This window comes from Mycosarcoma maydis, chromosome 6 (assembly GCF_000328475.2).
Source record: "Mycosarcoma maydis chromosome 6, whole genome shotgun sequence".
Lineage (NCBI taxonomy): Eukaryota > Fungi > Basidiomycota > Ustilaginomycetes > Ustilaginales > Mycosarcoma > Mycosarcoma maydis.
This window is the reverse complement of record NC_026483.1, coordinates 920,368-931,913: the sequence shown is the minus strand read 5'-3', so window position 1 is coordinate 931,913 and position 11,546 is coordinate 920,368. Positions and strand designations below refer to the sequence as shown.

Below are 11,546 nucleotides of genomic sequence, written 5' to 3'. Positions count from 1 at the left end.
TTCTCGGATCACTTATTCGCCTCGTGTCTTGAACCTTTCGCTAACGTCAACTTGGTTATTACATTTGATCCATGTGCTTGCCAGTCGTCAGTCTGTTGACCCATGAATCGTGGATGGCGTTGACGAGAGCCACGTCGACTCACGGACGGAAACCAAGTCGTGAGTCACGAGAGGTTGATCAACGAGTCATGGCTCAAGCTCTGAGTTAAGCACTCACGACTCGGCGTCTTACGAAAAATCATGAATGTTGAGATGAGTCACGAGTTTGCTGCTTTGTAAGCATTCGTGATTGGTGATCGTGCCAAGTCTGGCGATCACTTGTCGACGTCCAAGACGATTCTTCCAGCAATGCGACCGTGGATCATGTCCTGGAAGACATGCGGTAGATCGGTGAGGCCCTTCATGGTAAAGTGCACCTTGACCTTTCCTCTGGAAGCGATGTCGAGCGCCTCGACGGCGTCTTGCCGGTTGCCTACGGCGGAGCCGACGATTTTGTGCGTCATTAGCACTGTCTTGAAGATCGAGAGAGGCAAGATCGAGTTGGGCATTCCGACAATCACTAGTGTGCCCCTGGGGCGGATGTAGTCCAAGGCAAGCTCGTAAGCAGCTGAGCTAGCTGCTGCCACCACAGCTGCGTGCGCACCAATTCCTCCCGTGGCCGCTTTGATCGCCGTGGCCACGTCCGAGGTTTTGAAATCGACAAACACTTCGCATCCGAGCGAGAGCGACATGTGCTGCTTGTCACTCCCCGTATCAATCCCAATCACGCGCAGTCCGGCATTGAGCGCATACTGCACGCCCAAGTGGCCTAACCCTCCACCCGATCCGGGAATCACGACCCAGTTGCCCGCTTCAAGGTGCGCCTCCTTGAGCGCACGGTAGATCGTCACTCCAGCACACAGGATCGACGCCGCCTGTGCGAGGTCCAGCGCGTCCGGAATCTTGGTTAGGTATCGAGCCGTGTGTCGAACGTACTGCTGGAACGTACCGTCCACCGCATCTGTCGGGCGAATCCAAGCTTAGAATCATCAGCACTCGGTCATTCACTTTGTCTCGCTCGAAACCGACGAGCTTCAACGCCGATCCACACTCACATCCACTTGACTTGTACTGTGCACAGTTGATCTCGTGCGATAAGCGACAGTATTCGCAGTTGAGGCATGCATCGGCGATCCACTTGATCCCAACGCGGTCGCCGATCTGCACGTATTCCTGCGATCCAGCTCCTAGAGCAACAACAACTCCGGCTCCCTCATGACCGCCAATCAGCGGAAGCTTGGGTGGGAAAGGCCAGTCGCCTTGCAAGGCGTGCAGGTCCGAGTGGCAGACGCCCGTGAACAGCACCTGCAGCCGCCCCAAAAAGTAAACGTGCACGCCAAAGAAACCGAGTCAGTATTCATGATTCGTGATTCCAGCTCCACAGCCGAAACGAGCGCCTCTCAGCAGCCTTTGACTCACCCGAACAAGCACTTCTCCAGCGTTCAGCTCGGATGGCTTGATGTTGTCCAGCTGCTTGATCGAGATCTTGTCCGGCCCACCGTTTTCATAAAAAATGGCTACGCGGTTGGTTGGCGTCACCTCGAGCTGCGTCTCGCGCGGATCTTGCACCATCTTTCGACGTGTCCAGCTTCGTCGTTCGTAGACGAGCGATTCGTGATTCTGTGATTGACGTGTGCGAGGTCGAAAGGAAAGAGGAATAGCCTACGACAGGTCCGTGCTTGGACGAAGTGGCGGAAATGTAGTCGCGAGTTCGTGCTGTACGCTCGCACGGATGCATCGCACGACATCACGCGTTCATTCTCGGGCATCGAGCGCCGCAACTCATGCGGAAGGCAGACTCATGACGGGGCACCGCGCTCCAACCTCGCACGTCCGTGCGCACAACACTCCTCAAACAACAAACCGTGAATGTGTACAGTACGTGACAACGGTGGCACCTGCAGGCTCATTAAAGGTGAGGTTACCCCACAAAAAATCCCGAATCCCCGCGGCGGCAGTATCACGAATCGGTGAAGAAACCTCGGCTGTCAAAATCCAAGTCTCGAGTCGTGAGTGTGAGTGCGGTGTTTCAATTAAAAATCATGAATCGCAAGCAAAGCTTGCGTGTAGCGAGTTGTCTGGCTGTGCCGCTTTTATTTTCCCCAGCGAGCGGTTGTCACCTCCTCGCTTGCTTGCACCCCACAGCTTCATCGCGGCAACTTTCATCGCGCTTACAGCGTTGCAACGCTGAAATTCTTGGCGCATTTATGTTTCGTGATTCGCAGGTCGGTTCGCGACATCAAGCGTACTTAGGCCTTCCTTGCGTGCGCAGAATCATGACGCCAGGATGTGCCTCGGTTCATGATTGCTGGTTCGAGGCATCGAGCCGAGTCACAGTCGCCAGCTGGGGCCATACCAAGACCTTACAACTCCGGCTATAGCTGCCTCCTGCCTCTCATTCACGATTCACGATTCGTGATTCTTCTTGACAGAATCGACGCCACGCACTTGCAGATTTCAAGTCATGAGTCAACGCTCTCTTTTCGGTCCATCGGCAACTCACCTTTCCCGCGCACCCACGGATCGCAGAATTGACATCACAGCAACGTCGCAGTCGTCGACCTTAGTCATGATGTGCCGCTCATCACTCGTGCACGCCATAGGCCGAGTCAGGCTTTCCGGCGTCACGGTAGGCAGTAGCGGGTATCGGACCGGACCTTAGGGTGCAACTCACCGCTGGAGACGTTCTGTAACTGTTTCGTTGACCTCGTTCCTTGTTCCCAAATCGATGGCAGCATGATCGTCATAGCTTGCTTTCCCGTACGCCATTGATGGTTCGTCGACGGTACCTGTGGATGAAACTCTCCTTTCGTCTTTCACTACCAAAGTCATGAGTTATGGATCTGTGCCCAGTTTCGTGCTTCGCTGCGGTGGCCACTTTATTCCTTGACCCTCGTCCCTCGTGCCTGGCTTATTTATGTCGTAGAGAAGCGCTTCGACTCACAGACTTTCAGCTGGCTCCTATGCTAGCTTTGCACACATGCACGTCCTTCCCGGTTTTCTTCGATATATGAGAGTGAATCGCGCTGCAAAGCCAGCTGCCTAGTCGTGAACGTTGCTACCCAAGTCAGTCGTGAGTGTTTGAATCACGAATCATATCTGCGATTGGCGTTCAGTCCGATTGGTGATTGTTCATAATCGTTTCATTCATGATTCACCCAACCGGAACACACGAGTGACCGGACAGGAACGAGTACGCCTGCAGTCGTGAGTATGCCCGCAGGTATCGTAGCTCGTCATAATTCCCTCAGTTCATGACTCATGACATAGCGCCGGTAGCAAGAAGCCAAGCGTCGATTCACACGAGTCGCTGGACGTCTAAGGGAATGCACCCTTTGTTAGAATATCTACGATTGGCGTTTAGTCTGATCGCCCACAATCATGCAACCCTTGCAGTAACCTAACCGGTATACACGAGTGACCGGACGGGAACGAGTAGGTGTCTCAGTACGCGCGCTATACGCGCGCGACACGCACTCAATACACCAGCGGTACGTCTGCGGTACGCGTGCGATACACTCTCAGTACGCGCGCTATACGCGCGCGACACGCACTCAGTACACCAGCGGTACGTCCGCGGTACGCGTGCGATACACTCGCAGTACGCGCGCCATACGCGCGCGACACGCGCTCAATGCACCCGCAGTACGACCGCGGGTGGCGCGCAAGTATAGTAACTCGCCAGAGTTCTCCCACTTCACAACATAGCGCCGGTAGCAAGAAGCCCAGAGTAGATTCACACAAGTCGCTGGACGACTGTGGGAACACGCCGTTGGCTACAGACTCGTACCAAGTGGAAGAACCTGAGGGAGAACAGACTCATGCATCTGGCCAGTTGTGGCCACAGCTAGTCAGTTGTATGAGGAGCTGACGTATAGGGAGAAGCTCATGTAGGATACTCCAGTCGACTCATGTACATAAATACAGAGGGAACGCTCACACTTTGTAGTTAGTCCCTTGTCCAATTCACACTATCCAAATACATCCCAAACCATTCTCGACCCTACTCAGTCCCAACTCGCCTCTCTAAGGAAAGGGAGACTTCGATCATCCAGCGCCCGCTAAGGATTCACCGAGAATATTGAATACCCTTGGCCACATACTTGCACAAAGTGAAAGAACCTGGAAGAGAACAGACTACCGCATGCATCTGACCAATTCGTGATTGTGGCCACGGCTTGTCAGTTCACGAATCATGAGTGCAATTTAGAATCACGTCGTAAAACAGGAAAAAGTCGTCCTCGGAACCACCCTAGGAGCCACCTGCGAGGGGTAGTTGCTGAGAGAAGCCATCTAGGAGCCGCCCAGGGTGGTTCCCGGGGTGGTTTCTAGGACGACTTTTTCCTTTTTTTAACGACGTGATTGTATGAGGCGCTGATGTATTGAAAAAGATACTCCAGTCGGCTCATGTACATAAATCACGAATCACGTATCATGAGTAAAGACGGAACATTCGTGATTTATAATTTTTTTCCTCACATGCATGATCGTCCAATTACATTCATGATGACAAAAATATACTCAACCAATCATGAATCACGAATCCCAACTTACCCCTAGACTCGTGACTTCGCTCATATAGCGCTCGCTGAGATTCTCGATTGCTATCATCAAACGTGACCGATCATGTATCTTGAATGCATGAATCACAAGTTCCCTTACAACAGATTGCGAAAGTCAGCGAGTCGTGACTCGTGAACATCTCAGACCAAGTTTGATTATCCTTTTTCTTTATATTCTCGTTGATCACTCAAAATATAATCATGAATTGAGCTAAATTACTTGTCATTTCCACTATTCACGATTCGTGATTGACGATCCATGATTTTAAACTACGATTGACGGTTGATAACATGGGAAATGACAATGTCTACATATATGCGCGAGTGAAGAGTACTCACAGACTCACAGCTTACAAAAAACGTTGCAGTCACAGAGATCGAGTCAGATGTTGTCGTGTTTAAGGGCCAGTGTATTTTGAGACCACAATCGTCACATATTCGTGATTAGTCACGAGTCACGAGTTTTGAATACGAACGCGTAACGCGCCGCGTTACGCATACACCGCATCTTTAGCGGTTTTGCCTTTTACACCTGATAGATCAGAAATCACGAACCACGAATTGTCTGCGGTTGACGTTATGTTCAATTCATGATTGGTATCATTGGACCACCCCAACCAGATCACTTCGGTAACGGAGCAGAAGCGGATGGCCAGTCGTGAGTAAATTTCGAATGAGCCTGTCAGCGACTCTGACCAATCGTGAATGACAATCATGAATTTGTTTCACACAACGGCACGTTGTCCTGGCAACATCGGACTGGGCCGAATCAATCACGAATAAGCGAATATCATCCCACAAATCCAACAACACCAAACTCACGACCACAAACCGTGAATCGTGAATCGTGAATTACCATCATGAATGACTCTGCTTCACGATTCATGATTTCGAAATTCTCATCACACCCTCTCAAGACGTCTTTCAAATTTATGAATCATGATGACCAAAAAGAAAGCGGGTGAAGAGGCGTTGTCATATATGATGAGTACCGATTCGTGATTGGCGTTTGAGTCTGATCGTTCACAATCATTCACTATTCACTTCGTAAAAAAAAAAAACTCGACCTAGGAACCACCCCTCGCAGGTGGCTCCTAGGGTGGTTCCGAGGACGACATCCTGTCATTAGCTTGTCGGCCAGTCGCATTGGAGATCACACACAAATCATGTTATTGGAGCAAAACAATAATCACGAATGAATGCATGTATTTATTATAGCCTAGCAATTCGAGAAGGTACTCATGACTGTTGCAAGAGAGTTATTAGCAAAGCCAGCAGCAGATTGCGGGAGCATCGATCACAGAGGAGAAGTACGTACTCATGACTGAAAGCGCAGCGGATCTCAAACATCCGAAGGAGGTCAATAGTGGAGGACCAACGAGATGTTGTGGCCCTTCCATACCGGGACCGACACTTGGGACTATGCCACCGAGCCCAACAGTGGGCAGGCCAGCTTCTACCGGATGCAGCATCAGGGCTAGACCAAGACGAGCAGGCTTGAGGGCGAAGCCAATCATGAATCACGAATTGTCAGCGGATAGATGTCCGCACGAAACTCAACCTTGGCCGAGATCTTGCTAATCAAGAGACGGCAGCGTGCACAAACTGGCTCAACGCGAGGCTGCTGCGACGTGTAGAGAGGGAGGATTGGCATGCTGCTGTTGCTGCTGCCGCTGCGGGTGTGGTGCTGCGGGTGTTGCTGCGGATACTGCCGGCGCTCTTGATACTGCTTATGCCGACGCTGCTGACGCTGCTGCTGTGGTCGGCGCTGGTGCTGACGCTGCTGAAGCCACACCAACAGATCTTGTCCTCGCCTCTTCTGCTAAGCGTCGATGCTCTCTCATTGTCTCGTGAAATCTTCACTGTTCGTAAGTGAAGGTCTTGCCACCCTCACCACACTGGTCGCATCTACAGAGACGATGTCTGTGGCACCATTGAGAGCGCGATAAACTGCTCATGGTGATGGCGAGGTGAGGCGGTCAGACTGGCAGCTGCATCTCTTGTCCACCGACCATGGACCGTACTGCAGCCTCCGACTGCCTGCGGCAAGCGATCTGGATCCAGCTCGGATGCTTTGTCTTTGTCCTCCTCGGCCTCGGCAGCTTCTCGCCATGCCTCGGTCTTCTCATCCAACAACCATGAACGATGGCTCCGAGTCTGCATTCATGAATCGATTCTCAAACCAGCGTTGACGAGCAGACGCCCTCCTCCCGGAGGTCACTCTCCGCCGATGGCCACAAAAACCCCTTCGTCAACTGCCTTGTTGGTAAGCATCATCCTATTCATTGGCGCCAGCTTGCCCGCGCATCATTGTAACATGCTAACCCGCACCATTCATCTCGCTATTCTCGCTCACTCACTGGTCTCTTTCACTCGTTGGTCTCACTCGTTGGTCTCACTCGCTCTTTTGGCTGCTGGCCCTTCGTGCTGTACTCACTCGTCCATCTCACATGCTCGCTCGCTCGTTAGCTTAGATTCGTGATTAATTTATTCACAATTATATTGCATCGACAACAACTGTGGCGTATTGAGCTGTATGCTGGGACCAATTGAAAACTCGGGGGTGGTTGCTTATTGAAAGCCACCCCTGAGGAGGAGCCTAGATCTGGGGTGCTTCCTCGGGTGGCTTCGAGGACGACTTTTTCCCCTTTTCAGGATATGAGTGATTCACGATTGTAGGTGATCGGGGTGAACGCTAGTCGCAGATAATTTTAACATCGACCTTGCCATTCCATGAAAGCAGCTAAACGAGCTTCTTTGCAAAGCTGGCCATTTGAACACAAACCAGCACCTCACGACCACGAACCTGCAAATCAATACTTAACGAGACCAAGTTCGCTGCGGCGGTAGTATTCACGATTCACGAATCATGAATCACGAATCATGAATCTACCTTTGCGCAAGATTCCCGGCGCATGAACCAGCGCAGACGCTGACCAGATAACCACAATGCCTCCCCCTCTTCAACGTCTTTGTTCCGCCATCTTCTCCTCAGACATGTTAGAATCGTGAATATCTGCAATTGGCGTTTAGTCTGATCGTCCACAATCACGCATCATTCATATTCGTGATTTCCCCAACCGGAACACACGAGTCATGAGTGACCGGGCGGGAACGGGTACGCCCGCGGTATGTCCTCAATCATGAATACGCCTGCGAGTATCGTAGCTCATCAGAGTTTCCATGGCTCATGACATGACGCTGGTAGCGAGAAGGCCAGAGTTGATTCGCACGGGTTGCTGGACGACTGTGGGAATATACCGTTGGCCACATGCTCGCACCAAGTCACGAGTGGTAGAACCTGAAAGAGAACAGACTCATGCATCTGACCAATTGCGGCAACGGCTAGTCAGTTGTATGAGGAGTCGACGTATAGGGAGAAGCTCATGTAGGGACCCCAGTCAAGCTCATGTACATAAATTGTGATTACGATAGATGAGGCAAAGAAAGATGCATATGCGTTCTTCTCGGAACCCACAGGAATTCACGAATCACGATTCACGTCGTAAAAAAAGGAAAAAGTCATTCCTAGGAACCACCCCGGGAACCACCCTGGGCGGCTCCTAGATGGCTTCCCTCAGCAACCACCCCTCGCAGGTGGCTCCTAGGGTGGTTCCGAGGACGACCGTCCTCTCAATAGCTCATCGGCCAGTCACAAATCACGAATGTTAGTAATGTATATACTCAAATATGGGATTTATATAAACTTTAACTGTCTTGACGAGGAAATTTACAAAGCGCATACATTCATGATTTCTCCTGGTCTGTGTATATGAGCTCACCGTAGTATCTTCCATGAGCTGATCTCTCTACATTCGAGATTTGTGATTAGCACCTCATATATCTGACCAGCCGTGACCAGAACTGATCAGATGTGCAAATTCCTTTCTTTCCGGCCATTGCAATCGTGAGTGATAGAACCTGAAACGTGAAAGAGAACAGACTCACGCATCTGGCCAGTTGTGGCCACAGCTAGTCTTGAGTCAGTTGTATGAGGGGCCGACGTATGGGGAGAAGCTCATGTAGGATACATGTACATAAATACAGATAGACCCACACACTTTGTAGTTAGTCCCTCGTCCAAAAATCACTCGTGACTCACAGTGTGACTGTCCACAACGCACATACATTCCAAACCATTCTCGGCCAACTCAGTCCAACTCGCTTCTCTAAGGAAAGGGAGACTTCGATCATATAGCGCTTGCTAAATATTCACGATTCACTAAAATTGCAATCACGAATCATGAATCACGAATACAGTTGATCTAGCATTGATTCGTGATTCGTGAGTGATTCGTGATTGTGGACGATCGGACTGAATGCCATCGCAGACAGTCACGAGTCTAATAGAATTTGTCTCTGATGGTAGCAATCGTGATGATTGTGTGCTAGACCTTCTGCGATCGAAATGAGCTTGTGGTGAGATGGTACGGCACATGAGAAAAGAAGCAGACCTTTCTGCAGGCACGAGAGGGGCCTGGAACAGGAAGTGTTTTGAAGAAGCCAAAGTCGCCGAGATCGTCGTCACTGATCGTCCTGAGAGGCTCTCGTTGATCTCGTCCAGGAGAAGGTCCGTATTCGAGGTAGGGAAGGTCTTAGGCATGAAGCAATTGTCGTTGCCATCATCGACGGTATTAGGCAGAAGTATCACGACCTCCTCCTCCTCAACCTGCTCGTAGTTTCCTCCTGTCTTTCTCAGCTTTGGCAGACCATTCCACATCAGCTGTTGCTCGGGAACTCTCAGATACATGATGATCATAGCGGGGGGTTTTTTGTTTTGTTTTTTGTTTTGTTTTTTGTTTTTTTTTTTTTTTTTTTGTTTTTGACAAAACACGTTGGTCGCCCTTCGCCACCTGTTGTACCACCGTTGCTGCCGTTTTCTCTTTCTCTCCTTTTGCGCCCGTAGCCAGCAGTGCGTTTTCAACCTGTAGGGCTGCAATCGACGCTCGGCTTTCCTCATTTACTTGCTCCCGTATCCGTTACATATGCGGTGCTGACCTTTCGTAAAGAAATGTAGCATCAGTACCTGATCGCCTCTCCCAATTCTTTACAACTCATTCGATGACAGTGGCCAACCTTCGGGTCCTGGATGTGCCCTGAACCGACAAGCTGGGTCACCACAAGGCACGACCACGCGCTCACTAACTTAATCGTGAATAACAACGCTTAACATGAAACCGGCTTCGTCCATGTTGAAGAAGTTGGCCGATACCACATGGTAGTCACTTAGAACTTCGGCGCTGAACTCAAACCACTCATGACTGGCGTGCAATCGTGATTGCACCTGTCGGTCTGGCCTGGGACTTTGCGTGTTTTGAGGTATGGATTTTTCGTGCCTACGTGGCCGGATCTGGTTTGTGCCAGGGTGAGGACCGCCCCGCCGGAGATGCTTCTACAGCTCGAGGGTGTCGCCGACTCGTAGCGTATTCACGATTTACAATTTTGAGATTCGTGATTGTATCCATTTGCTTAAGAGTCGTGATTTCCATGCCTGATTTCAGGCCTGCATCCACGATTGCCTTCCTGTGAACAGCCGGCTGGATTACAGCCTCCTCGCGGTGGTCTGCTGTCAATCTGACTGCATCATCGGCAGCGTTCTGAGCAGCATAGTCGGCTCGTTTGTTCCCTGGAAAGCCACGATGCCCAGGAACCCAGACGACCGTGACACGCCTGGCAACTGCTAAATGTTGCATGGGTCTTGGTCGATGCTACGTGCTAGGGCTGGTACTTATGCTGATAACAGCAACGCGTTTGTCTGTTACAGAAGATCGTTGCACCTTCATTGTCGGGTTCAAGTGCTTTATGGATTGTGGTAGAACGTAGAGCCAGATCCGACAGCTTTTGCAAGCTCCCATGTCCAGATTGACTGAGCTAAGAATGAGTAAGCCCCGAGGCCGTTCTTGAGTGAAACGTCAGAATACGCCCGTCTGGAGTTGCCTGACTCGAGCGTAGGAATCCTATTGTGAAGCGCAACAGCATCGTCGTTGTTTTGTTTCGTCACCGTGCGGGGTACGGACAGGTGGGCTGGTTGCTTGACACCGCGACTAGCTATGTCAGCTTGACACAACCCTTGCCAGAATGGAGGGATCCTGGCTTTCTGGTCGGTCTCACCTTTGTGGCTTGTGTCGCAATTCTCCAGGTTGGGTGCGACTGTGGGAGTGATAGCCATCGGATGAGCTTGCTGACAGCTGTGTGGCGTAGTGCTAGCTCGACTGGGAGGAGCGAAGCTTCAAAGTTGAGAGCGTCTATGAAGGTGGAGCGGAAGCAGCCTGTGAATCTTAAGGCAGCTGATCTTTGCAGGGTGATAAAAGGTTGTAGAAGATGCCTAGGAGACTTGGGCCAGTACCATATGACGCATGCGTAAGCGACAATTGACCAGACATCTGTGATTGAATCAGCTGACGACTGATCATTGCATGAGCTTTTTCTCTTCAAAAATCTACGTTTTGCGCCTGTATCTGGCCAACAGCGTCTTCACACGTTTGTCCAGCGAACCATGTAAATCCTCCTTGGAACCTTCGTGGAGATCTATAAGAGACGCGATGTTCATGGTTATGCCGTCGACTCGTGTCTAGCATATCTGAGAATCTTGCTATCAACGTCATGGACTGGCCTTGTCTCTTTTCTTTCCGCCTTGACAAGACTGCAGCAGCTGGTCTCTCCCATTCTGTCACCTACCGTACCTACTCTGTTGAGTACTGGGTTCTTTGTGACTCGTAACTCGGTGCGGGCTTTCGTCTGCAGCTAGCCATGTGCTCATTCTTTCGACGTCATGCTCATGACGACCTGGACCTGATCGTTGCTCGACTCGTCATAGATCAGTGAGCTGGTTTGAAATGGGGACGAAAGGAACAACTGAGAAGCATCCATGATACAAATAGTTGGTCTGTGACATGGAGAGAGGCCAAAGCAGAAAGCGCTCACACGGCCTGAAAGAAAAGGTGC

The 11,546-nt window shown here is 50.8% G+C and overlaps 5 protein-coding genes across 5 annotated transcripts; all 5 read right to left on the bottom strand.

The window, feature by feature from the left end:
* Positions 1 to 314: 314 nt before the first annotated feature.
* On the bottom strand, positions 315 to 1,611 carry UMAG_10605 (putative alcohol dehydrogenase III; the record flags this gene model as incomplete). Its single annotated transcript, XM_011390902.1, has 3 exons — positions 315 to 1,000; positions 1,095 to 1,344; positions 1,459 to 1,611. The coding sequence occupies 3 exons, from the start codon at positions 1,609 to 1,611 to the stop codon at positions 315 to 317; spliced, it is 1,089 nt and encodes a 362-aa protein (XP_011389204.1).
* An 823-nt stretch (positions 1,612 to 2,434) lies between these two features.
* On the bottom strand, positions 2,435 to 2,871 carry UMAG_02789 (uncharacterized protein; the record flags this gene model as incomplete). Its single annotated transcript, XM_011390839.1, has 3 exons — positions 2,435 to 2,486; positions 2,543 to 2,653; positions 2,714 to 2,871. 3 exons carry the CDS (start codon positions 2,869 to 2,871, stop codon positions 2,435 to 2,437), a joined length of 321 nt encoding a protein of 106 aa, XP_011389141.1.
* Positions 2,872 to 8,835: 5,964 nt separating this feature from the next.
* Positions 8,836 to 9,351, bottom strand: UMAG_02788 (uncharacterized protein; the record flags this gene model as incomplete). The annotated part of the gene is made up of 1 exon (XM_011390838.1): positions 8,836 to 9,351. The coding sequence occupies one exon, from the start codon at positions 9,349 to 9,351 to the stop codon at positions 8,836 to 8,838; it is 516 nt and encodes a 171-aa protein (XP_011389140.1).
* A 586-nt stretch (positions 9,352 to 9,937) lies between these two features.
* UMAG_02787 (uncharacterized protein) lies at positions 9,938 to 10,294 on the bottom strand (the record flags this gene model as incomplete). Its single annotated transcript, XM_011390837.1, has 1 exon — positions 9,938 to 10,294. One exon carries the CDS (start codon positions 10,292 to 10,294, stop codon positions 9,938 to 9,940), a length of 357 nt encoding a protein of 118 aa, XP_011389139.1.
* Positions 10,295 to 10,401: 107 nt separating this feature from the next.
* On the bottom strand, positions 10,402 to 10,770 carry UMAG_02786 (uncharacterized protein; the record flags this gene model as incomplete). Its single annotated transcript, XM_011390836.1, has 1 exon — positions 10,402 to 10,770. One exon carries the CDS (start codon positions 10,768 to 10,770, stop codon positions 10,402 to 10,404), a length of 369 nt encoding a protein of 122 aa, XP_011389138.1.
* Between the last annotated feature and the right edge of the window lie 776 nt (positions 10,771 to 11,546).